This window comes from Camellia sinensis, chromosome 12 (assembly GCF_055761805.1).
Source record: "Camellia sinensis isolate YWXY chromosome 12, ASM5576180v1, whole genome shotgun sequence".
NCBI lineage: Eukaryota > Viridiplantae > Streptophyta > Magnoliopsida > Ericales > Theaceae > Camellia > Camellia sinensis.
This window is the reverse complement of record NC_138972.1, coordinates 41,637,784-41,664,369: the sequence shown is the minus strand read 5'-3', so window position 1 is coordinate 41,664,369 and position 26,586 is coordinate 41,637,784. Positions and strand designations below refer to the sequence as shown.

Below are 26,586 nucleotides of genomic sequence, written 5' to 3'. Positions count from 1 at the left end.
AATATCTAAACCCGTTAACCGAACCAATACCCTATAAATTAAATTTTATCAAACTACAGTTGACCATAAGGTGTTTCAAAAATGTTCGTATGCTCATGTCAGACGGTCCGGTCGGGTTTCAAGGTTTGGTAAACACCCCTAACTGAGCCATTATATATAATTGCATGTAGTATTTTTTGTAAGAGTAAGGCACATAGAGAGCAACGGATGTTGCTACGTCAAAAACCAGAAATAGTTAAAAAGACTTGGATATAGGTGAACGGCAAAAAATTAGGACTACTTTAAATTTAGAAATACGAGAATGTTTAGAATAATTTGAAGACATTGTTTAAGGTTGTTTTTATAATAGTTTGGTTGGAACTTTATTTTTCAATTAACATATTTAGCATTGATGGATTTGTTTGCAATGTTTTAATTTTGATGTTTATTTTCTATTGATATTTTGTTTTATGTTAATCTAACTGGATATTATTAAACTACTAGCAATATGTTGTCTGAGAAGCACATTGCCAAGAAATGCTAAGGATGGAAAAATAAGCATATGTACATATTTGTGGTCAATTTTTGGGCTAGAGGGTGACTTGAAGATAGTTGTTATACATATGTAGAAGAAAAGGCGGCCATGTTTCTTATAACATTGAGTTAGAATCTACGAAATCGTTTTGGTAAGTGAAAATTCAATCATTCTAAGCAAAAAATACATAAGTACTTTTATGAAGTGTTATGTGTTATACTCAATTTCTCGAAAGAAACGATTTATCCCTCTTCATACAATCCCCCTACAAATCAAATTCAGCATAATCGTCGTGTAAGAGAAATATTTAAGGTAATATTATAAGTTTTAGTTATGAAATTTTCATTTATTAAAATTATATAAAATATGCAATGCTCTCTAGCTTATTAGAGATTTTAAAGTTTTAAAGGGTGCATTGGGTGCACTTGATGGAACATTTATTTCTGTTGCCATACCACCTGACCAACAAGTTCCTTATAGAGAAAGAGAAAGAGGCAAATTTTACCAAAATGTACTTGCTATATCTGATTTTGATATGGTTACTAACATCCTACTATGTGAGGGAAAAAATAAAAATAAACATGGTATTTTACATAAACAAAATCATGTAGCAAAAAAAAAAAAACAAACAAACAACCAAACAAACGAAAGACAAAAATAAACATGAGGCTTTCCGAACAGTAATAGCAAAAATAAACAATTGAATATTCAAACTTATAGGAATATGAGGCTTTTTAAACACTTAGGCCATGTTTGTTTGGGCGGACTGGATTAGCATTCCCATGACTAATAGTCCTAAGACTACGAATCCGTTGGATTATGTATCCTATCTTAACTAATAATCAAGTTTAAAATAATTAATCCATACTTCAATTGTTTAACCAAACATCGGATTAATAATTTTATTGGACTATTAGTCCAATCCCAAGCTTATGTCCACCCAAACAAACATGGCCTTATAGCCATGGACATTGGAAATGGCCTTTGACTCAGTAGTTCATGTAATTGTCTCTTGGGAGAGTAAGAATATTAGAGATTTGGGTTCAAGTAGATGGATATTGATAGTCACTTGATCGGATCACATTTATGTTAACGGTAAATATGATTTTAAAAATAAATTGTTGATGGAAATGTGATCTGAGCAAGTGACTATCGATATTCGATCAATATAATCTTTTGTAAAGATAAAGTACTTGACGAACCTTACACATTAAATGGTTCAAATCACTGATGTGGACTCTGTGGTGAGCTTACGGAGGCCCAATAGCACCATCCAATTGGTTTTTCCAACTGGAGAGAAGCTTCTCCTAATTACAAATATATCCCTTGATGTTTTTAAGATATATATTACCTTATGTGATTTTGAAAATTATCTCTCACCCATCAAGTTTTTAATGGCATAACAAGTTTTTTTTTTTATAAATAAATTATCAACTCAATTAACCATTTTTAATGATGTCATAAATATATTTCAATTAACAATTCAAGTATTTTTATTATTGTATAGGAGAGTAATAATTTTTATTTATTTTTTCTGTTAAGTCATTTAAATAAAAAAATTATGATAAAAGAGTATTTGTAATTTTAAAAAACTATAAGAAAAAATTCGTATTTTAAACAAATTTTAAAAAGTATAATACACCCTAAAATGAATACCCAAACACTTTTTTATGGTTGGTTTGGTTTTAATTTTTTTTTTTGGGACTAAAAAAGTAAAAAAAAATCAAAATATCACATCATATATATTAATTAATAATTTATTCTTTCCGTAACAACTATATATTCAATTGAAAGAATCAAACAATGTGATCAAGTTTTTCACCTCATTAAAAAAAAAATAACTAAAAAAATTACCAAACGGGCCCTTATAGTAGTCCAGTGCTTAACGGCTTACCATGATGACTACTGTTTCACTGTTCTAACATTTACAACTCAGTAGAACTAACACTTCTCTTGGATGGAGAAGTTTGGTAAGAAACAAGAAGAAATAGTGAGAATAAGAAACTCCTTCATTTGGTTAGATGGTTAAGTATGTGAGAAATAATGAGAGATTGTGAGAAAATAATTATCACAAAACCTATGTTTTGTTTCTCACCAAAAGTGGTGAGATTTGGTGAGAAAGGAATTAAATTTAATAAAAGTTTTTTTAAAAAACCAAAATTACCCTTATAAAAAAATATAACTTATTAATATAAAAGGTTATTTTGGTAAAATGAAAGATAACACTTTCCTTTCTTTTCTCTTATTTACTCTATCCAAACAAGATAGGTGACAAATCACATTTCTTCTGTTTTATTCATCCAAACATAATGGTAAGAAATTATAATAATTTCTTTTCTTTTTCATCTAGGTGAGAAATCACAATCATTTCTTTTCTCACCTCACCTCCATAGGTGTCCTAGAGTTATTCGAGGGTGCTCTGCAATTCAAACTCTTGATCTCCTAATCTGTTTTCACTAGTGCAATGTGAAACGCAAAATGAGAGTCCAGATCTAACAACTTTATAGAATAAAAAAAATCCATTTATTGCAAAATATGCCAGAAATGGACTATATTACTAGGTCTTGAAGTCGTTACCTAATTGTTTGGAAAAACTAGGAAACTTGTCACTCGTGCCAAATGTCACTGTCTGTCATAACCAAAAATGTCTCGGTTTGGGACTTTAGGTATGAGAGGGGAAGATCATGAATTGAGCACCACAATCACCCAATCAAATGATCGCTCTCTACTAAATCATGATATGAGTTTTATAAATAATATATGCTCATATTCTGATTATTAATTAATGTTAACATTACTATATAAAGCAATCAAGTATAAACTGCGTCATTCATCTTGGAATGTTTTGATCTCATGCATGTTAAAAGAGTTTTGAGATATGCACACAAGAGAAATTGAGCTCACAGGCGTAAAAATCACTACTATTTCAAATTAAGCAACACAACTTCTATCCATTAGCAATCATAGAAATATATCAACTGAGCACGTAGTCGCATGGTAAGATGCTAGACATAGTAAGAAAAATCATGCATAGGCGGAATGCCAAGGCTATAAGTGCTCACATAGTATGTATTGGTGTCTCGCAAATGAATAAACAAAAAGTTAGCACATTATGCATGATCCTATATGCGAAATACTAATGTAATACACACAAGAATGCAACTATAGATTTGGCTCATGTATATGACATGTAAGTCGTCTCAAGGCATGAGGTAGCATACGAAATCATGTTTCAAATGAAAAAAAAATCCACATATGCAGATGAGTTGAATTCGAATGCATGAAATATGTATGCAAGGCATTGATATGATAAAAAGAAAACGCGATGCTATTAATAAGTATGGAAAACATGGAAATGAAAGGGAGAGAAAGAAATGGTAATTGGAAGACATACATAGCAAAGGGATAGAAAGAAATGAAAGTTGGAAGTTATTATAACAAACCTTTACAATGAAAGGAATAAAATACGTGAAGTTAGAAGTTAATACATCAATGAATGAATAGAAAGACGTGGGATTAGAAGTTATGTACAACAATGAATGAATAGAAATATATGGGGTTGGAAATAATGTATAATAATGAATTGACTCAACCAACAGAAGTTGAATCTAACAAATCATAATGTTAATCCAAGATAACTAAAGAGAGATGGTGGAAGCTGTAGGTTCAAGAGATCGTACATTAGAAATTGCCTTGTTATGCTATATTCTTCCTAGAAAAGTCCTCTGGCTGTATGAATAAACCATCTGGCTAGATAAAACACATTTTGTAACCCTTGGAAGGTTGAAGATGATACAAGGAAAGTGGAGGTAGGGTGCTCTCAACAAGCTTCTAGCCTTTGCAAATATTTTGCAACCATTGGAAATGAAGCCTATAAGGTGTGTATATAAAGAGTTGTGGACACAAATATCTCAAGGAAGCCGAATTTCCCGAAAATGCTCTGTATCTGGACAAATCAGTTGGCTTATTTATCTGGCCGACCACATTTTCCATCCGGCCATAAGATGTTATATGGGCAGTGAAAAAAAAATGTACCGCTAGATTAATAGTGCAAGGCTAGCATATTTTGAAGGGAAAACATGAATTTTCAGAGATTTCCAACCCTTTCATTCACTTCCATTCTATTCTTTGCTCAGTCTATTGAAAAAGAAAATATTTGGAGTTGGAAAACGCGAGTCTCAGAATATTATGGAAATATTTGGAATTACTCAGCCAAAATATTTTGAAAAAGGATTTTAGAAGAGTCAAAAAGCATGTTGGCCAAAACGAGTATTAAGTCGGGATAGTTGGGATTAAAATTTAAATTTTAGTATCCTGTTGAGGAATTCAAAAGATTACACATTGTAACTTTCATCATCAGGTGTTTTGAAATAAAGTACCAAGTCTTAATATCGATCAAAATAGTGTGTTTACAATCTCGTGATCCAAATTGAGTCTAATGGTACATTCCAAATTCAAAGGCTGTGATTTTATCATAATCAAGATGTAGTGATTTTTTGTAGAATGATTTTAAAGTGATTTTTTGAATAATTAAAATTTAATTTTACAAAAATTAAGAATACAGTAATACTAAGTCGCGGGTACATACATAATTATTTAAAAAAAAATCTCAACCATATAAAAAGTCCCTCTGAGATCACCCTATACAAGACGTCACTCCAAAGCATCTGAAATCAATTTATCAAGAAACTCCATCAAAATCACATATACACCATCCATTCCGTGGTCCCCACACCTAATCTTCCAGTCAAGGCCCAATCGGCCACGTGTACAGTGATCTGAGGTTCTGTATGATACACCTTACCGCAGCTTCACATAACCTCTACACTTTCTCTCAAAGACAATTTCCCATTGCATGCTCACCCACACGATACAGAGAGAGAGAGATAGAGAACAGCACAAGCTTGAATAAAAGGAACACTGTAGCGCACGTTAATCAACGACGCTCCACAGGCGCACGTTAGCATCCGTATGCGATGTCTTTCACCTGTGTCTACGATTCTTCCTCTCTGTCTGTCCCTCTGTCGAGCCTTATCCTGCGCGGCAGTCCCACCTCGCTCGCGCTTTCTCTCTCCTCTAGGGTTAGGGTTGGGTTTCTTTCTCTCTCTCTCCATTCTCTGGCCTTAAAATTTTCATCTCCCTCAATGCTCTTCAGATACCTAGGGTTTCAGTCCTCAGGGTTCTTCTCTTCTCAACAGTCGTATGGACCCCAAGCGACACTCCAAAACCTCCTTATCTTACTCGACACTCTTCAATCTTGAGGTTTGTGTAATGGGTTTTTGCTCTTCTCAATTGGGTTGTGTTTGCTTTCTTCACTTGATGTCTCTTCCTTTTATCACTTGATTCAATTTCTTTTGTGGAAAGTTCTCTTTTTTATTCTTTGTTTTTTATTTTTTATTATGTATTTGTATTTTTTTTAATTTTTATTTATTTATTTTCATGGTAATTTCAATTGGGCATGTTGAATTTATTTGTTTTTTACCTAAAAATTTTGAATGAATTTTTTGTGTTATTTATTTATTATATATATATTTTTTGGGTTTTTATTGTAGTCTTTGATGAACTTTCAACTACCACAACAAGATGATGGTTTTGATTATTATGGGAATAGTAGTCAGGATGAGAGCAGAGGTACCCAAGGTAGGCACTTTTGTTTCTAGATAGTTTTCATTGGTTTTGCCAATTCTTTCTTAATAGTTTTGATATTTCAATGATGACCCTTTTGGATTGAACACTTGAACATATATTCATTTTACAAATTCATAACCATCTCTTTTGCTTTTCTACTAGTATGATTTAATTTTAGTTGTTTTGATCGACTGGAGATTTGAGCTAGTAAAGTATTAACTTTGTGTGTATGGATTGGCTGCATTCTTTTGGTTATAAATAGGTGGAGCCATGGGAGACCGCAGTAATGGGACTATGTCGGAGAGGGACTTGAGTTTGGCAAAGAAGAAGAGGCGGAACACATATAGCAGTGACGAGGAGGAGGACGGCAGCCACGGTGTACATATTACGGAGGAGCGGTATCGGGCAATGCTTGGAGAACATATTCAGAAGTACAAGAGGAGGCCCAATAATTCCTCTGCAAGTCCTGCATCTACCCGAATTGGGATTCCGGCTGTGAAAAGTAGTTCCAAGGGTCGGAAATTGAGAACTGATCATCGAGGAGGGTTGCATGAAATTGAAACAACATCGGATTTTCTCAATGACGTTAGTCCCCAAAAGCTGGGAAACTATCATGAAGTAGATTTTGCACCGGAATATGGCATCGATAGGTTTTCTTCTTCCCTAAAATCTTGTATGAATGCTGAAATATTTGAATTACCACTATTAAGTGATACTTGAATTTTGGAAAGATTTTTTAGTTTATTCAAATGTGGAAAACACTTTGCAGATCAAATTATGAACCTGCTTACCTGGATATTGGAGATGGCATCACTTATAGGATACCTCCAACTTATGAAAAGTTGGCAGCATCACTCAACTTACCGGGCATGTCAGATATCTGGGTAGAGGAATTTTACCTTAAGGGCACCCTTGATCTGGGGTCATTGGCTGCAATGATGGCAAATGATAAGAGATTTGGGCCTAGAAGTTGGGCAGGGATGGGTGAACCCAGGCCCCAATATGAATCACTTCAAGCAAGATTGAAGGCCCTGTCAGCCAGTAACTCAGGTCAGAAGTTCAGTCTGAAAGTCAGTGATGTTGGGCTGGATTCATCTTCCATCCCCGAGGGAGCAGCTGGAGGAATAAGACGGTCTATCTTGTCTGACGGTGGTGTGTTGCAAGTTTACTATGTGAAGGTGTTGGAGAAAGGAGACACATATGAGGTCAGTATTTTCTTTCGTTGAGATATAATGGGGCGATCACATTATGCTTTTATGTTTGGATAGTGGGGTTGGCTTGTTTTCTTAGAAATATGTGGACTTGTTGCTGTACAGATCATTGAACGAAGTTTACCTAAGAAGCAAAAGATGAAGAAAGACCCTTATATGATTGAGAAGGAAGAAATGGAGAAGATTGGGAAATATTGGGTAAACATTGTAAGAAAGGACATACCAAAACACCATAGGATTTTCACCAACTTTCATAGGAAGCAACTAGCTGATGCCAAGAGGTTCTCAGAAACCTGTCAGAGAGAGGTACATATTAATTTTATCTGGGCCCGTAGCTGGCTTACCATATTTTTGTACTCGCATTTTGGGAACTGATATTCTACCCTTCAAGCCTTAGTGATGGTTGATTATAATGTTTGTTATTAGTACTTAGTGCTGTATATACATCTTGTAGCTACCTTGTCGGTTATATTGTTCTATTCTGCAAGCTTACTGGTGGGTTTTCTTTTCTAGGTGAAAATGAAGGTGAGTAGATCACTTAAATTGATGAGGAGTGCCGCAATTCGCACAAGGAAACTGGCCAGAGACATGCTGGTGTTCTGGAAGAGAGTTGATAAAGAGATGGTACTCTTCTTTTCCATTTGTTAAATTGTTCGAATAAAACTTGGTTGTTAAAGGGGCTTTGACAACATAGCATCTTTCAAATAGGCATATTTATTTGTAATTTCAGTGGAAAACAAAGAAGCTCTCTCTCTCTCTCTATATATATATATACCTTTGTATATATATGTATCTATAGATCAAAATTAATGCGTATTGTGTTTCAATAGAATCGTTCAAGTCCTTGCATAATATATGCATGCTGTTGTACATTTATATGATGGCTTTATTTCTATGATCCTTGGTGGTATGTAGATGAGCCGAGTCCATTAACCTCAACCAACTATATAAGTTTTATCACTCTTCTACCATGGTATTTGACTTGCAAGCCTTTATTTGCCTATTTGTTGAAATGCTATGTCATCTTAACTGCTAACCTTGAGCTGTATTAAAGTCGAGGATGTGAAGATTTGATGGGTTTTTGGATGCACTTGTGCGTCCATATCTTGATGCTTAGAAGATATAAAGAACATGAATTCTGACAATTTATTACACCAAGAACTACTATATGAAGAGACTGTTTTGAAGTTATACAAATCTATTTTAAAAATAATTTTTACCAGAATAATTCTCTAGTGTGTAATCTCTCTTTTTGCAGGCTGAAGTGAGGAAAAGAGAGGAAAAAGAAGTTGCAGAAGCTTTGAAGCGTGAACAGGAGCTTCGTGAAGCAAAGAGGCAACAGCAGAGGCTCAATTTCCTGTTGTCACAAACAGAACTCTACAGTCATTTTATGCAAAACAAATCTACTTCACAACCATCTGAAGTGTTGACTGTAGATGATGATAAATTGAATGACCAAGAAATGCTTTTGAGTTCTTCTGAAGCTCAGCCTGGAGAGGAAGATGATCCTGAGGAGGCTGAATTGAAAAAGGAGGCATTAAGAGCTGCTCAAGATGCAGTTTCCAAGCAGAAAAAAATAACAAGTGCATTTGATACTGAATGTTTAAAGCTGCGGCAAACTGATGATTTGGGGCTCCCTGACCAGGATGCGTCAATTGCAGGATCTAGTAACATAGATTTATTGCATCCGTAAGCCCCTCTGCCATCCCTATTAAAAATTATTTTCTTACTGAAAGTACTATGATGTTGGAGGCATTTCATTTTTTTTATTCTGTTAGTATGTTGAAACCTTCCATTTCAATGCTGTCAGCTCGACCATGCCCATAAAATCATCAGTGCAGACACCAGAGTTATTTAAAGGTTCCCTCAAAGGGTATCAGCTAAAAGGCCTTCAGTGGCTGGTAAATTGTTATGAGCAGGTAGTTGGAAATTCCACAGACTAGTCTTTTCTCTCTGTACAAGCACTCACTTATATCTTTATGTAGCTGTTAACTTCAGCTGGTCTGATATTTTCTAGGGTTTAAATGGTATTCTCGCTGATGAAATGGGCCTGGGAAAGACCATCCAAGCCATGGCTTTCTTGGCTCATTTGGCTGAAGTAAGTAAACTATTTGGTTATAATTTTATCTAGAAAGTTTCTAATGGTATCATGGATTTGTTGTGTCAGGACGTTGCTTATAGTAACTTGGATTGGTTTATGCCATACAGGAAAAAAATATATGGGGCCCTTTTCTGGTTGTTGCACCTGCTTCTGTCTTGAACAACTGGGCTGATGAAATTAGTCGTTTCTGCCCTGACTTGAAAACTCTTCCTTATTGGGGTGGGCTTCAAGAAAGGACGGTTCTTAGGAAAAATATCAACCCAAAGCGTCTCTATCGTCGGTAATTGTCTGCTACCATGGGTTCATTTTTTTTCTTTGTAAAAGTTATTTTCTTTTTCTTCCCTGGTAAGATGAAAAATGATACTTCTTTTTTGGCATTTGCATGGTATTTTAGTGTTTTTTTAGATTCTTATCTCAATAAACATTATAATAAATGTGGTGTCATTCATAAATTCCCTTTCTTTAGATATAACAAGTTTCAACATGGGTATCCACATTTGACGCAGAAGAAAGATGCTTGACCGAAGAGACTAGAACATATATTTAGAAACTTCTGTCTAAGAATGCAGTTTTGAAAATATGATGAAGTTGGAGTGTGTGTACAGTTACGTAAAGGTTGATAGTGTATAGATAAGTATATATGTGAATATTCACCGTACTGTAATTCATGCACTGCGAATAATGAATATGTTGTAGTTAAATATTTTCATGTGTAGGATAGCTGCTCTATAGCGCTACCTATGCATAACCAAGTGGAACTTGTCCTCACTAGTGTAGCTGATGAACCAAGTTGTGTGAGGCTCTACAATTTAGCTGGAGGTTCCAGGTTCAACTGCTAACCTGGACTGGCCTAGATACACGAGGAGTGGTTTGCCTCTTTGATGGGTACTAAGGGCCAGTAGGGCAATAACAGTTAACTAGCAAAGGAATAAAAGTTAATGACCAATATGCTGTAGACAAGAAGTCTGAACTTACTCCCAATGGCATGGAGTATAAACTCTTTTATTCTTTAAATTTATAATCAGCGGCGAAATCAGAGATTCTGTGTGAGGTTGGTTGGTCTGTTCCAGTACAACCAGGCTTGCAAAGGAGTTGAGGAAACACAGCAAAAAGAAAAAAGACGGGAAAATCAATCCATCACTCTAATCTTTTGCAATCTTCAGATTTACCCCTTATCTGCTCATTAACCACCTTAGTGTGGACTCAACAGGTATTTCCCCTTGGCATAACAAACTAATTGCATGGTAGTATTTGAACAGTGACACCAGAGTTGGTGCATGAAATGGGATTTGACATATTTTACGAAGTGCATCTGTCAGGCAGAGAACATTATAGACTATTCATGTTAGTTAGAATGCATTAATGGTTTTCTTTTGATAATTTTAATAGGAAACAACAAATTGCATCAAATATAAAGATGAATTACAAAGAAAGGACAAGAGGATTGAATGCCCTATTTAGCCTAAAATATTGAGAGGAAAGTGGCAAACAGGGCCAGAAAAGTAACAAAGTAAAGAAACCTCTGACCCTACAAAATACGTAACCTTACCAACCTATATTGAAGGGTGATTAGCTGTTTTGGAAGTTAGCAGTTTTCAGATATCTTGACTCTAACCAACATTCTAGAAAAGGATACCAATTTTTATATTAGCATTTTGGCAAATAACAGCTCTCCCATTCAGAAGCTTGAAAAGAACAATACACCTTAAAATACCATCTGATCTTCGTAAGAACCTAAATTATGGAAGCCCATGTATGATTAAATATGGCAGGCAATTGGCAACTTGTTCATTTTGCTTCTAGAGTCAGCTTCCTTATGCTTTGTTGGGATGTGCTGTTACAGATTCGCTGCCTCCCTTTTCTAGTCATTAATCTAAGCGTTTCAAAGTTGCCATGTATTGTCTTTCTTTTTAATAATCAACTCAATTTTTCTCTTGTTAGGGAGGCTGGATTTCACATTCTCATTACCAGCTACCAATTGCTAGTGTCTGATGAGAAGTACTTCCGGCGTGTAAAATGGCAATACATGGTATTAGACGAAGCCCAGGCAATCAAAAGTTCAAACAGGTTAGATGTGACATCTTTGAAGTAACTGTGTGGTTTGACCTAAATGGTTCTGTTGACTTTTTTTGGTTGAATTTTTAGAATATGTATCTGAAAAAAAGTGTAAAAAAAAAAAAAAAAAACACTTAATTTTCATATGGTTCTCTTTTTTCCTGCAAAAATATTTTTTAAAAATTCAAAAATACCTTTTTTGGTTTTTATTTTTTTTTCAAATTAGTTTCTAAGTTTTCATTCAAAAATTCAGGAAATAAGTTCTAAAAACTCAACCAGACAGTGCCTAAAGGCAGAATTTATGAATGTATGTTCATTACTGCCTCTACTTTTTTAGTCTGGATTGTTTAGTAAGGTTTTTGTTTGCCCCAGAATAACCCAAATCAAAAAATAAAAATAAAAATGGTGTGTTTATCTGTATTTAAAGCCACAGTTATTCCTTGCTTCTGTATTGTCAACCTAAGTTCATGGATGTTTGATTTACGGACTGATGGTTATATTGTCTAAACTTATGAACATTGTATTTACAAATAAGCTACTGTATGCTATTATATATATTGTACTGCCAATAATATTTTATTTTCTAGCACACAATTTTGACATATGATCGTTAGAATCTTTTATAGCTGCACAGTCACCTTATACTTCCTTTTAGTCATATTTGTAATTAATTTTGATCCTACAGTATAAGGTGGAAGACGCTGCTTAGTTTTAATTGTCGAAACCGCTTGCTTCTGACTGGTACACCAATCCAGAATAACATGGCAGAGTTGTGGGCCCTACTACATTTTATTATGCCAACCTTGTTTGATAGCCACGAACAGTTCAATGAATGGTTTTCAAAAGGGTATGTTTCCTTCCATAAGAGTAATCTGTTTTCTGTCTTCTCAAATTGAACTAGTGAAGTAAGAAAGTTCCTTCCTTACTTCTTTATCATGTATTATCAGAATTGAGGGCCATGCAGAACATGGGGGCACTTTAAATGAACATCAGCTTAACAGATTGGTGAGTAGGCTTCTAATTTCTAAAATTTTATTGTGAATATAGGTGAATATATTGTCATTTGAGGACAGTTCTGATTGCATGTGCTAGGGGAGTTGGATTCTTATTTGTTTATTTTTATTTTTTTGAGGAACATCACCTTATCTATGAACATGATTTTTAAATAAGTTGGATAAGGACAAGGAGGGGATAAAGAAATATATATATATATATACTAGTACCGCCTGTGCAAATATTGAAATGAAAAGATTATGTGAAAAAAATATGTAAATTAATTAGATTATTTAAGCTATCACTTGTATACTCTTTTTTAAGAGAAGCGTAGACGACTTAACTTCTTTATAAATTTTGGGCCCAGAAAGGTAAATTTATTGTTCGCAAAACACAATACACAAATACATTTTGATATTTCTTTGTTATCATTTATACTTGCCATGCATTTCTGCAAATAGTATAGCAATTACAATGATCAAGTGAGATTCATTTGAGAATGGAGGTTTAAGACTTGTTACAAGAAGCTTCTAAATTTCTCAAGCATCAATGTAAAGGAACTACGTGCCTTAGATTGCACAAGATGCAACCACTATGCATTTAGTAATGCACAACAAGTTTGCGCCAGAAACCTCCGGGCCAACTGAAATATGGGTGAGAGGCCATTTATGGAGCAGCTTGATAAAAAGAAAATAGGTCGTACGGTCGTTTTCCCTAAAGAGAATATTCAGTTTATTATAAACTTTTAAACTCAAATCCTGAAACCAACCAACAAAGAATATCTGGATACGTGTGTATGCATCAATTTTTCAAATATTCTTCAAGTCGCAATTAATTGGAAAGGCAAAGAAATAAAACCCAAGGAATTTTATACAGGGGTATATACGTCCAACATGGATGAAAACATAAAAATGAGTGAAACAAGCAAAATTGAAGTTAAAAATTAGAACTTTTTTGTGGGTATTTCACACTTAACTGAAAATATTACACAAAAGGCTCCGTTTGGTTTAGTTTTTGAAGTGAGTTTTGAGTTGTATTTTGAAAGATAAGTTGTTGAAATGAGTTTTGAAAGTTGAAATTGTGTTTGGTTATGAGTTTTGAAAATAGTTTTGAGATGATTTGTAGTTTTATTTTATTTTTTGATTGATTGATATGTAGAATGTGAGAGAATGAGAGATGAGAGAGAGAAAAAGTGATTGATTGATTTATTAATAATTAAAAAAAAAGAGGAGAGGAGAGAGAAAACACTTTTGAGTTGTGTTTTAAAAACATGTTAACCAAACATGTTTTTCAATTTTTTGACCCAAATCATGATTTGAAAACAAAAACAAACACTACCAAAGAAATTTACTTTTAAAGAGAGAAGAAAAGCACAACATCCCCCAATAAAACCCAAGCGATTGAAAGATTCCACTGTACCTTCTTTGTATGTGTTGTGGAGTTCAGTCAAGTCAAGTAGGTATAGTTTGAATCTGTAAACCCACTTTTTCAACCCCACATACACAAATCACACAGAAACTCAGTATTAGAAATGAAAATAAAGACTGAAAGCAACATTGACAACACACACAAATCACACAGAAACTCAGCATTAGAAAAGGAAAATAAAGATTGAAAGCAACATTGACAACAACAGCTCCGGCGGATTCAATCTGCGGTCATTGTCTCTCTTCATAAGAGCTCTGGCGGTTGAGCCCAGGTGGTCTTTTCTCACTCTCTTCGCTGGTTCAGGAGCTCTCCTCCTTCGTCTTCTCTCTCTCTCCTCATTTCGCCATCGCCGATGACAGTGGGTTTTCTTCCTTCGTCTGTTTTGTCTTCTCTGTCTTCGTTTCGTCTACCTCTTTCTCTCTCTATCTATCTCTCTTCGTTGGGCAGAGCAAGCGTTTTTCTTTTTCTTTTTCCTCTTTCATTCACCGATACAACATCGTTTTGATACTAAACGACAAGGATTCCAACGCCAAAGGGCAAAGGTGGCAGAAGATGGCAAAATATGACCCATCTCACTGTTCCCAAAACTTAAGTGACTCTTATAGTAGTATATATATATATTTGCTAGATTTTATCCACAAACAACCAAAATAATAAAAACTAGCACTAATTCAGCATGAAAAAACTACTTGATCTATAATTTAAACATCATTCAACATATAAAATACTATTCCATCAAAGATCGAAAATACTATACTTTGACCACCAATCCACCTTTCCAAAATTATAATAAAACCCCAAACATATCTTGTGGTGTGTTCAGACAGAGGGCATGCCGTCCTTGATGTGTTCCCCAACATGTCCCGTGAAATAAATCATAAAAAAACAAAGAAAAAAAGTTGGCAAGTCACGTGGCATTGCCGACACGTGTCCAAGCCGTTTCTTTGTCTGTCATGTGTCGGACACTGTTACAACGACTCAAATGGTGTGTCCATGCTTCATTGCTCTTTATTGAAGTTTGTATTTCAGTTTCTATTTTGCATTTTGATTTTCATCTTGTAATTGCAACTATCTTGTTGTGGATTACTTATAGAAAAAATCTCATCGTGGATCAATACATTGGTTCAATTTGTGATTAGTCACTACAAGTGATCATCCCTTTTTTCTTATTCGTGAAAATGGAAAATCAAAAAGTTGAAATATGTTTTGTTCTTGTCACTAAGTTTTACTTATATAGGAAAGCCCGGCTATGACACTTTTTAACACCTGATGAGTCAATAACGAAAAACTATAGATAATTAGGGTGGCTTCTTTTTGTTATATGGCTTTGTGTGATAAGAGATTATTGATTTCCCTGCTATTATCTGTGTAAAAATCTTCTGGCTCCTTTTTTTTTTTCTTTCTCTTCTCTCTTTACCATCCCATCCCTTGTCCTGTCTTAATAATTCATATCCATTCCTTATGTATTCTCTGTTTACTTGTTTGTTCAAAGCCAATAAGTCTTTCATTGCATTTTCTGTAAGATTTATATCGGATCATCCTTTGTTTGGATGAATTGGAAGAACCAGATTCCTCAACTTATCTCTAGATTCTCAACAAAATTTAATACCGATTACTTGGGAACAGCTGCAAAGATTTGATTCTCCTGTGGACTCCTTGTGAAAAAAAAAAAAATAAAAAAAAATAAAAAAAAAATCAACAAAGGCAATGATATGTTTTCTCACTGTCTTAATCTACACATTTGGTCTACTTTGCATGTCACAGACTCTGTCATATGATAATATCTATACTTGGTTGAAACGGGTGCCACTTCTAATTACCTTGATTGCAGTTTATCTTTTGTTTATCTTGACATCCCTTGTTGCCGAACTTATTGATCAGCCACATTCCATCTCATTATGCACAACTAATCCTGTAGCCATCTTATGAAACTATTGATTGACTTGCCAGGAAGTTTGTGATTACATAACACTCTAGTAGTACTCGCCCATCATGGTTGCGGTTTTCATATTTTTGGATGATGTCCTCCCAAGTCTCTCCCTTTTCATTGATTATTGATCCAAGAAAACAGAAATGGCTGCTTTAGTCAAGTCTCACTGTGCCTCAATCTGCCCCAACAAAAAAACCGTCCTCTTGATAACTCACTATACCCTCATTTCTGTCTACTGGTAAAGAGTTGGTTAGGTGGCCCCCAACTCCTAACTATATTGCTCAGGATACATATATTTTGTGTGAGTCGTGTGTGCTTGACCTGAAAATTAGAATTCAAGATTTTCTGTCGTTCTATCTTTGGATTGACCAACAGTAGTTTTCTCAACTAAATCTTTCTTTAAAAATGGCATATACAATGCTGTATAGCTTGATAAATGTTGTTGGGCCATTTCCTATCAGCTAAGTTCTTGAAACTAGTGATGCTCTAACATGGCATTAGAACTTTGGTTTTTAAAGGTCTTGGGTTCAAGTCTTTGCAGTTGTATTTGGTCCTTTGCTTAAGAAGCTTGCTTGTTTAACCTCTGTTTAGTTATCTGTTTATCTCTCCATGTGCAAGACAAGATCGCACATTGTTGGCCCATTTCCTAACAGCCTGAGTTTTTGGACTAGCTGTTCTCTAACACACCACATACCTGATCATACAAGATGCTTCCCCATGTTGTTACTCTTGTTTCCAGAGGGAATGGATTGCTTAAGTGGATAAGAATGTTTGGCTTGAAGCCTTGACTCAAATTCCACAATGCATCTTGTTCAAGAGAACACATAACAGTGCAAGTAAACATGTAGTTAATATTTTCAATTACTCTCTGTGGACGTTACCAACTTTGTTATTCTTTCTGTTACTACTGCATTTGTATATTTGTGTTTCAAGAAGATTGTAACCAGTATGATCTTGTCTTGCTGCGAAAATATGAAAATTTCCATGTAGATGATTAGAATTGGTTTGGATTATATGAAGGGGTGTTGCTGATCAATATTTTGGCTTCTCTTTCTTTAACAGCATGCCATTCTAAAGCCTTTTATGCTGCGGCGGGTTAAAAAAGATGTGATTTCTGAGTTAACCACTAAAACTGAGATCACAGTGCACTGCAAGTTGAGTTCTCGGCAGCAAGCATTTTATCAAGCTATAAAGAACAAGATATCTCTTGCTGAGTTGTTTGACAGCAACCGCGGGCATCTTAATGAGATAAAAATTATGAACTTAATGAATATTGTCATTCAGCTGAGAAAGGTATTTTATTAGTCTTGTGGTTCTTGCTTTTGTTTGGTATATCTCTATTTACATAGTAAGTGTATGTGGATCTTATGTGAATTTTATCTGCTTTTTATGTCATTTTTTTTTAGACTTGAGTAGTTGTGTATCATCAACAAGTATTTCTTTTCTATTTTATTGTAGGTTTGCAACCACCCTGAGTTATTTGAAAGAAATGAAGGAAGTTCATACCTTTATTTTGGAGAAATTTCAAATTCTCTTCTGCCCCCTCCCTTTGGGGAGTTAGAGGATATATACTACCCTGGAGGTCAGAATCCTATTACATACAAGGTACCAGTTTGGCTGTGCCGCCCACTTCTTTGTCCCTACATACTTATGAGGTTATGCAATATATAAGAAGACAAGTAGAGTATCTTAAACACTGCAGTTGAACATATTGCATCTCTTAAATATTTTGGACCACTGACGCTCATTCTACTGTTCATCTGACGCATTTCAAATAGCAAAAATACAATGATTATGTGATTTGAAGAACATCTATTGGTGGGACTGCAAATTTGTCCATGCATATGGAGATTTGATGCCTTTTTTGGTAAGTAATGGGAATTTGATCCAATTAATTGGAATAAGGGTTAGCTGAGTGAGTTAGCTACATAGAAGTTACAAGGGTTTCAAGGAACAGGTAGCTTAAAAGAGGGGTAAAGATGGCATCAAATGATTCATAATCTTTTGAATGTCTGAATTTTTTGTCATGTGTGGAAGGGCACATGTTATGCGTGATTCTATGTTACATGGACTCAGGTACGAGTATCGGGTGTAGGTGTATTCAAGCGTTAGACCTTAGTATTGTCACAATATATTGCACATTATATAATATTCTCAGATGAGATGTTGTAAATTATCGAAATTAAAAGAATTCAGGGAAAATATGAAATTTCTATATCTAATTCATGTGAGAGGCTAAATATATTGTTTTACTAGCAAATGTGAGTTTCTTCTTCTTCATATATTGTCACAAATTAAAGGATTTGAGTATCTAAATTGGGTACGAGTGTTGGACACATATCCCACACCTTTATCCATGTCATATTCAATGGACACGGGTACCTTCGGGGAAATAGAAGAATCCATGTAACACAGCTGTGAATGTGCTGCAGCCTGCAGGTATGCATTCTTGTATATTTATTCGGTGAGAGCCATGAAGCTTGCATAATGTCTGTCACCTTCTTGCAAGTTACATAGTCTTTTACTCGTAGGGTATCTGATTCTTAGTGAATATTTTTGTGGGAGATGTCTTGCATTTGTACCTCTACCCAAGCATGGGTCTAAAACAAAGTATGCTTAACAAGTCTCATAAAGAAAGCATCATATCATTTTATTTGATCTTCTTGTACTTGTACCAGGGATGCATAGTCGAGTGACTGTTTGAGAATCAAACTGAACAAAATCCAATGTCTAAGGTTCGTTTAGTATGGATCTAGGAAGCACAGATATGGATATAGATATGGATATGATACGGTGATATGACAAAACCTAAAAAAATAGGACATACAAATTAGGCTAAGATACATTTGTAAAAAATATATATATTTAAATTATTAGTAACAAGTTACACATTCTCAAGAATGTTAACCATAATATAATTTTATAATACAAAATATTAATTTTTAAGAATTAGGTATTAATTTAAGCCAATCGCTAGTCTACTTTTTTATTTTCAATAGGTCTTGCAAATATTTCATTCAATATCAAGTCTAACATTACAATTACAAAACAATCTCCATGTGCTTTTCCCTTTTGCACTATTTATGGAAGTTTAGTTGCTTATTTATTTATTGATATTTTATTTTATTATTGCCATATTCTCTTGTTAATCTTTATTGTTTATGCAGTTGTAAGGGACATGTATGATAAAGTAAGGATACGTTAATTTGACAAATTCTATCACTTTTAACTCATTATGTTCTTATCAAAGAACACACAATTATATTATATTATATTATATTATAATGCTATGCAAGAAATGCTACTATTCTAATTTCGTAAAAGAAGTAATACTCACTTGGAGTAATACGATAATAGTAATTAAGTATCTGATAAAAGTAATACGTGACGTGGAGCATCTGATACTTCAAAATTAATCAAAAATTAATTAAGAAGTATTCCGATACTCTCAACTAGTATCCATGAGTATCCAAGGAGGAATATCAGTATCAGAAACGATACGCCTCTCTTTTAGAAGTATCTGTGCTTCATAGGTATGGATTCTCCATTGATTTCTGTTGGGTATTGGTTCCTTTTTTTCGTAGAGCCTTTACCCCTTGGTTTGGGAGATTGGTCTATTTGAACCAAAGCATGGAACATGGAACTTAGTTCTTTGAATGAGTGTTTTGCCAAACTATTTTTCCCATATTTCTATTTATGATGTAGGTTAGAAGACATGGCTGTACAAATTGCAAGAATTGTTGCTCTTTTCCATTGTAGGCAACTTGAACAGTAGGTAGTTATTCACCTTTCCAACTTGTCTCACATCAGTTGAAAATTAAGGTTTACTTTCTCCCTTTCCAATAAACAGCCTCTCAGGTCTCAAACTCCCTTAATACTAGCTCCGACGAAAACATGCATGTTATAAATCATGTTTTACTTGGGTGTAATCTAGTAGTAGTAGTCTTTGTTAATTTGAGGACTCCAGTAGGAACATAAAATGCAAGACCAATAGAAAAGGATACAAATGCTTACCTGGACAATTGATCAATAGAATGATATGTTGGCCCAATTTGCATGATCAATTTCACTTGCCTATTCAATTTTATGTGCTTTATTAATATGCACAATAACATATATACACATGTAGAGACATTTTCTCCCTTTGTGTTATGGCTGAGGGTTTTCTGTAATGCCTTCCAGATGCCAAAACTGGTATACCAAGAAGTTGTCCGGAGTTCCAGTACACTTTGCTCTGCAGTACGGCATGGTCTTAGCAGAGAATCATTTGAGAAACATTTTAACATTTTCTCCCCAGAAAATGTTTATCAATCTATGCTTGTAGAAGGGAATAGCCCAGATGGGTGCTTTCCTAAAAGTGGAGCCTTTGGGTTTGCTCATTTGATTGATTTGTCCCCAGCAGAGGTGGCATTTCTGGCAACTAGTTCTCTTATAGAGAGATTATTGTTTTCTATTATGAGATGTGATCGGCAATTTCTGGATGACATCATCAACATGCATATGGAAGCTGAGGATGATGATCTTTATGGTAATCAAATTGAGAGGGAAAAAGTAAGAGCAGTCACACGAATGTTGCTGCTGCCATCAAAGTCGCATACCAATCTACTTAGAAGGAGACTTGCAACTGGTCCTAAGGATGCTCCATTTGAGGCTTTTGTCATGTCACATCAGGATAGGGTTCTATCCAATGTCAGGCTTCTTCATTCAGCCTACAGTTTCATTCCGAGAACCAGAGCACCCCCTGTGAGTTCTCATCTCTGAGTATTTTTGGGTTATTCTTTTTATTCGTAATCAGGAAGTTTCACTAATATTAGCGTCTCTTTCTTTGCTTTGTTTCTTGTGTGCTTGATAGATTAATGCCCACTGCTCAGATAGAAACTTTGCTTACCAAATGGTTGAAGAACTACATGACCCTTGGACTAAGAGGTTGTTAATTGGGTTTGCACGCACATCTGACCATAATGGCCCTAGGAAGCCAGATGGTCCTCCTCATCATTTGATTCAAGAGATAGACTCTGAACTACCTGTTTCACAACCTGCCTTGCAGCTAACATACAAAATATTTGGTTCATGTCCACCGATGCAAAGCTTTGACCCTGCAAAGATGCTTACAGTAGGACTACTCCTTCACTTCATATTTTTTCGTAGTCTTTTATGGCCTGTGTATAAATTATGGGATGTTTGAAACAATACTAAAGTTGAAATTTTAATTTATGCACTCCTAGGATTCTGGGAAGCTTCAAACACTGGATATATTGTTGAAACGCTTGCGGGCTGAAAATCACCGTATTCTTCTATTTGCACAGATGACAAAAATGCTGAATATTCTTGAGGTATTCTGAAAATTCTCTCTCTCTCTCTCTCTCTCTCTCTCTCTCATATTGCTTGATTGTCCATGCCATGGTCTCCATTCGGGATTTGATTTAAGGAAAAAGAATGAAACAAACTTTCACTACATTTGAATAACTATTTTAAGCTTGTGTATTCTCCGCAGATGTGTTCATGTCTGTGTGTGTTGTTTTTCTCAATGGACCTGATTGCCTCTTTATGGTCAAACATGGAGTTTAAGAAACTCTAGTTTGTGTAAGAGGTTCAGAAGCCAGAAGAATGAAAGAATTATCGAATGTGGGCAAGTTATGTTTCTAACAAATTTCCATTTGCATTAACTTGGACACTAAAATTGGAGAAAGCTTTGGATGGAAATGCCGGCCAAGGTTTATTACTTGTTAAATGTACCATTTAAATGACAAATTCTGAACATGGAAATTTATATCGACAGTGATCACATAGATTGTGATATTGAATATGAAAGTCGTATGATAAAGTCAGGAAGCTAGTTGCCAAAGCCATTGGAACAAACTGGTAAAATTGCTATAGCATCTTAATTGAAGGGTGGAGTTGGGAATTTGAATAGTATCTTCAATTGCAAAGCAGAAACCAGTTGCAAGGAAACTTTGAGATGGTTTAGATAATTTGAGGAAAATATTTGAAAATTAATTGAGGGAATGTTAATTCTTTTTTAATGATAAAAAGATTTGTGGGGTTGTAAGGAAATCTATCTGGCCTGCAATGCTCTTTCAAATGGTACCACAGCTGATCATTGCTTAAATCAGCTTGTGCTGCCTAGTACTGAAGCATTCTAGCTCAGATTCTCTGCACTTTCTGCATTCTCAGGCTTAGCTCAGTGCAATACTCTTGTTGGGTTGCTTACCCAATGCATTGTAGTAGTCGCAATCAAGCCAAGTGCATAAATTGGTATATATTACTATTATAGCTACTGTAGGGTTGTTAATGATTTTCGAACTTAGCTTGGTCTTTTTTGTTAAGCTAAACAACCTCTTTAAAGTCCTTTGACAGTGATTCAGAGGCCCTGCGCTCAGGTTCTCATAATAAGCTGAGCTTGCAAGTTAGCTTGGTGTCATCGTTCCTTGCTGCTTTATTGCATCATAACCAATTCACTCAAATTTAAACTGAACATTTTTCATTGAAATTTTGACTTTTTGCTGATTCTTTCATTCAATTGCAGGACTATATGAATTATAGGAAATACAGATACCTAAGGCTGGATGGATCCTCCACTATAATGGATCGTCGGGACATGGTGAGGGACTTCCAGCATAGGTACGGGTTTGTTGGCTAGTTTTTGAAGGACTTTGGTTTTTTATTTGTATTCTTGCTTCTTTTTGTGACTCAGTTATATCCACTGAATATGGAACCTTGTAAGTGACTTGATCATTGAACTGTTTATTGTCTCGTTGCAGGAGTGATATCTTTGTCTTTTTGCTGAGTACAAGAGCTGGTGGACTAGGCATCAACCTAACAGCTGCTGACACAGTCATTTTCTATGAGAGTGACTGGAACCCAACCTTGGATTTACAGGCAATGGATAGAGCTCATCGGCTGGGTCAGACTAAGGATGTTAGTTTCCTCCTGATCACTTTTATGGTCTTTCAATAAAACTGCATGCATGTGAATGGTTTGTCCTCCATGTTTCTGCTCTTGTTTTCACAGCATTTCTGAAATCTATTTCATTCACAATTAGGTGCCGTTTGGTAACGTTTATAGTTTACTATTTTTTTTTTATTTAAAGAAAACACTAAACATGTTTATGTTTATTTTTGATGAAAATGAAAACAAAAAAAAAATGTTTGGTACACATCTAACTTGAAAACTTGTTTTGAAAACAAGTGACAGTGGGAGGTAGTGGCTGAAAGTGGTTGCTACCGTCGGAGTTGGTTTCTAGAAATAGGTGGTTGGCGGTGGCCAGACGTGGTTGCCAGCCATGGGAGGTGGTGATTGCAGCTAGAGGTGGTGGCCAAAGGTGGTTGCTGCCAGGTGGTGATTACCGGTGGTTGCGGAAGGAAGTCAAACAGTGACTTTGACTGGATGTGGTGATGAGTGATGTGAGTGAGGAGGAATGAATGAATACTTTTTTTTGTAAACAAGTGAAATAAATTTTTGTGGTTACAACAGTTTATTGAATTTTGTAAACTGATTACGAGTTTTTGAAAATAAAAGTAGATAGCAAACAAGTTTTTGTATGTTTACAATTTTTAAAATTGTTATAAATATAAACAAAAAACTATAGACACAAACATTACCAAATCATTGGCGAAAAAAAAGTTGACTATCCAAATTGTAGAATTGATACGTATTTTGTTGAGCATCTTTGAAAGGATTTGTTGAAGAATGATTTGCAAGACCATTTTTTATCACATTATTAACATTAAAGTGTGGACAGAATAATCTGGTTTTGGAGATTCAAAGCTATGTTCTTACTTACCCTGAAGAGTATCTGTATCTTAAGGAATCCATTCTGATTATACAAATACATGACATTCGGTGCTAAATTTAATATAAAATCAATCTAGTGATAGTGTGAACCATATTTTGTAAGAAGTCAAACCAATTAAATTCTACAAGGCATTGTCGGAAGGGTGCAGCATCTTGGGGCATATAATGTGGAATGTTTTCTTGTTTTTTTCAATAAATTCTCAGTTAAAAGATTAGGCGCTTCATTCTGTACTCTCTTACACTCAAGATTTTGTTTTGATCAAGGAGTTACATAACTACTTTGAATAATAGTGATTCTGGATTTTGTATTACTAATAATTTTATTTCTTGATCTATTTTCATGATGTAGGTCACTGTCTATCGGTTAATCTGTAAAGAGACAGTTGAAGAGAAGATCTTGCAGAGAGCGAGTCAGAAGAACACTGTGCAGCAGCTTGTCATGACGGGTGGCCATGTACAGGGTGACCTCTTGGCTCCTGAGGATGTTGTTTCTTTACTTATTGATGATGCCCAGTTGGAGCAGAAATTGAAAGAAATTCCCCTACAGGTAGCCTATTAGTTTTCTTGTTTCCAAGACGCATTATATATTTAGCAACGGGTTCAAGGCATTTTCACAGTTAAAAATCATATTCAGAATGATTAAAGATCCTTATGTGGTATTTTTTTAATTTTAGGCTAGGGATAGACAAAAGAAAAAAGGTGGAACAAAAGGTATACGGATAGATGCAGAAGGTGATGCATCTTTGGAAGATCTTGCAAACAATGGATCACAGCCACAGGGAAATGAACTCGAACCCTCTCCTGATCCTGAGAAAGCAAAGTCTAGTAGTAAAAAGGTGCCAAAATCACTCTGTACTCTTGATTTTTGGACTTGTTATGTGTGCATTACTTTATTTTGTTGAAGGGTTATCACCGGGACTTGCTAAAATGTCTGATCAAGCAATAAATTTCTCTGTTGTGTCATGTAGCAGATATGACAATTTTTTCCCTCATATTCTTCGGTGCTGAGGGCCTACCTATTTGTCCCATGATTGATCTTTTTATTTTTATTTTGTGGTGGTTAACCTCCTCTAAAGGGGCAGCTAAGCCTTACTGTTAGCATCCTTTGTGGTGCGGATTCGATTAACAGAAACCTCCTCTCCAAAAATGGTGGTATGGTTGTGTACATTTGCCCTATCCAGATCATGTTTTAGCAGGAGTCTCGTACACCAAGTCATCCTTATGGTTGTTAACCTCTCTCGAATATGTTCTGATACTTGATTACATTTCAAGTCTTGAATATGTTAACCTCTCTAACGTTCTTTTTCTTTCTTGTGGTTATTCTGTCTGTTCCTTTCTTTTGTTGGGTTAACTACATGTTGAAGTCAAGCTCAATGGTTGCAGTATAGAAACTATCCATTTACAGTAGTTGTTGATGATTTGGGTTGTCTGTGTGCAGAGGAAAACTACTGGTGAGAAGCAAACTCAGTCAAAGCCAAGGCCTCAAAAAGTTGCAAAAAATGTAGATTCTTCGTCCCCCAACTCTGGGCTGGGGCCAATGGACTATGATTTGGATGATTCGGTACAGTATGCTGATACACAGCAGCAGAAACCCAAGAGGCCAAAGAGACCAACCAAGAGTGTTAATGAAAATCTTGAGCCGGCATTTACAGCCCCCTCTATGGTGGCGGCTCTAGAGAAGCAAAACCCACCTGTCCATGGGCCTAGTTCTGGCTGAGGAAGATTTTTTAAGGCAATAGTAGCTTCTTGTCAACAGGGTAATTCTACGTGAAAAAAAAAAAAAAGAAGTAAACTTTTACTTTGATCAATTGAGATGAAGTCTTTGTTCTGTGGAGGGATTTAAACTTTGATCATTGTGATGACTGAACTTAGACCAGAGGAGCAGAAGAAAGGGTGAGCAAGCGGAACTGTATGATAGTGTTGTATAGATTATTTTTTTGGGACTTCAATTTGTGTCCAGTTTTACTGGGTTATTACACTGGTAGATTTCAGCATGTATAGTTAGGATCTGTCTCCCTACCTATTTATAGTTGTAGAGAGATCCATATTAGATAAATGATTTTGTAAACGGCCGAAAGCTGCACTTATTTGGGGGTACATTACAGAGAAATTTGACACATCTCTCTCTCTCTCTCTCTCCAGGCTTGGAGAAATTGTTTGTATTGGGTTCTGCTGTTTTGGTATTTCTGTGCTGCTATTCAGATGTTCAAAAAATTGTTAGATTGGAGCATCAAACAAAAATTAGCAAGGGAAATTTTATTTACACGACAGGTTTACCTCATGACATCATTTTTCTAATTAAACCTCCCTTAAAATTCAAAAATTTTGTTTCATTACTGTACACATTTATTTCACTTGTACCCTCGTCCATAACCTCCTCTTTTCTCCTTACAATCAAAATCTTTCAAGCCTTCTATCTCCATCTACTACCATCACTGCTGCCATCTCTGACCACAACCCTGCAACTCTACTGGCATGGCTATCACCTCGCAACTCCCTACCACCGCAATCATAACCCTGCAAGCTCCCACTATGATCACCACCTTCGAAGCCTTCTTTTGCAGGTTTCTTTTCAACCTTCATCTGCAGGTCTCGCATTTTGTTCTGCGTTTTGTTCAAACCTTCATCTGCAGGTTTCGCATTTTGTTCAGCAAACAAGTGCTGAACATACTTTGATTGTTCTTTGTGCATCGGGACATAGCCGAACAAATTTTGTTCGTTCAATTGGAAATGACTGAATAAACTAAGTTTGTTCAATTTTGTATTGCCGAATGGGTCAAAATTGATTAATTAGTCATGCTCGGTCATAGAAGTTAGAACAAACTTACATTGTTTGGCTACATATGAACGAACAATCTCAATTTGTTTAGTGAATCAGAGCTGAAACGAGTTTTGAACCCAATTTTCTCAAATAATGTGAAATTATACAAAC

General features: G+C 35.3%; 1 protein-coding gene across 2 annotated transcripts; it reads left to right on the top strand.

The window, feature by feature from the left end:
• Positions 1-5,189: 5,189 nt before the first annotated feature.
• On the top strand, positions 5,190-25,773 carry LOC114273486 (chromatin-remodeling ATPase INO80). 2 transcript variants are annotated; one of them, XM_082898415.1, is made up of 23 exons: positions 5,225-5,776; positions 6,067-6,154; positions 6,405-6,792; positions 6,912-7,347; positions 7,459-7,659; positions 7,867-7,977; positions 8,612-9,042; positions 9,164-9,272; positions 9,371-9,451; positions 9,562-9,734; positions 11,396-11,521; positions 12,195-12,356; positions 12,457-12,514; positions 16,923-17,153; positions 17,319-17,465; positions 20,043-20,603; positions 20,713-20,973; positions 21,086-21,193; positions 22,387-22,481; positions 22,622-22,778; positions 24,004-24,201; positions 24,329-24,490; positions 25,093-25,773. In XM_082898415.1, exons 1-23 carry the CDS (start codon positions 5,717-5,719, stop codon positions 25,369-25,371), a joined length of 4,623 nt encoding a protein of 1,540 aa, XP_082754541.1. In that variant the 5' UTR covers positions 5,225-5,716; the 3' UTR covers positions 25,372-25,773. The 2 variants fall into 2 exon arrangements, with proteins under 2 accessions (XP_082754542.1, XP_082754541.1); XM_082898416.1 differs by lacking the exon at positions 6,067-6,154 and having other exon boundaries at positions 5,190-5,776.
• The last annotated feature ends 813 nt before the right edge of the window (positions 25,774-26,586 follow it).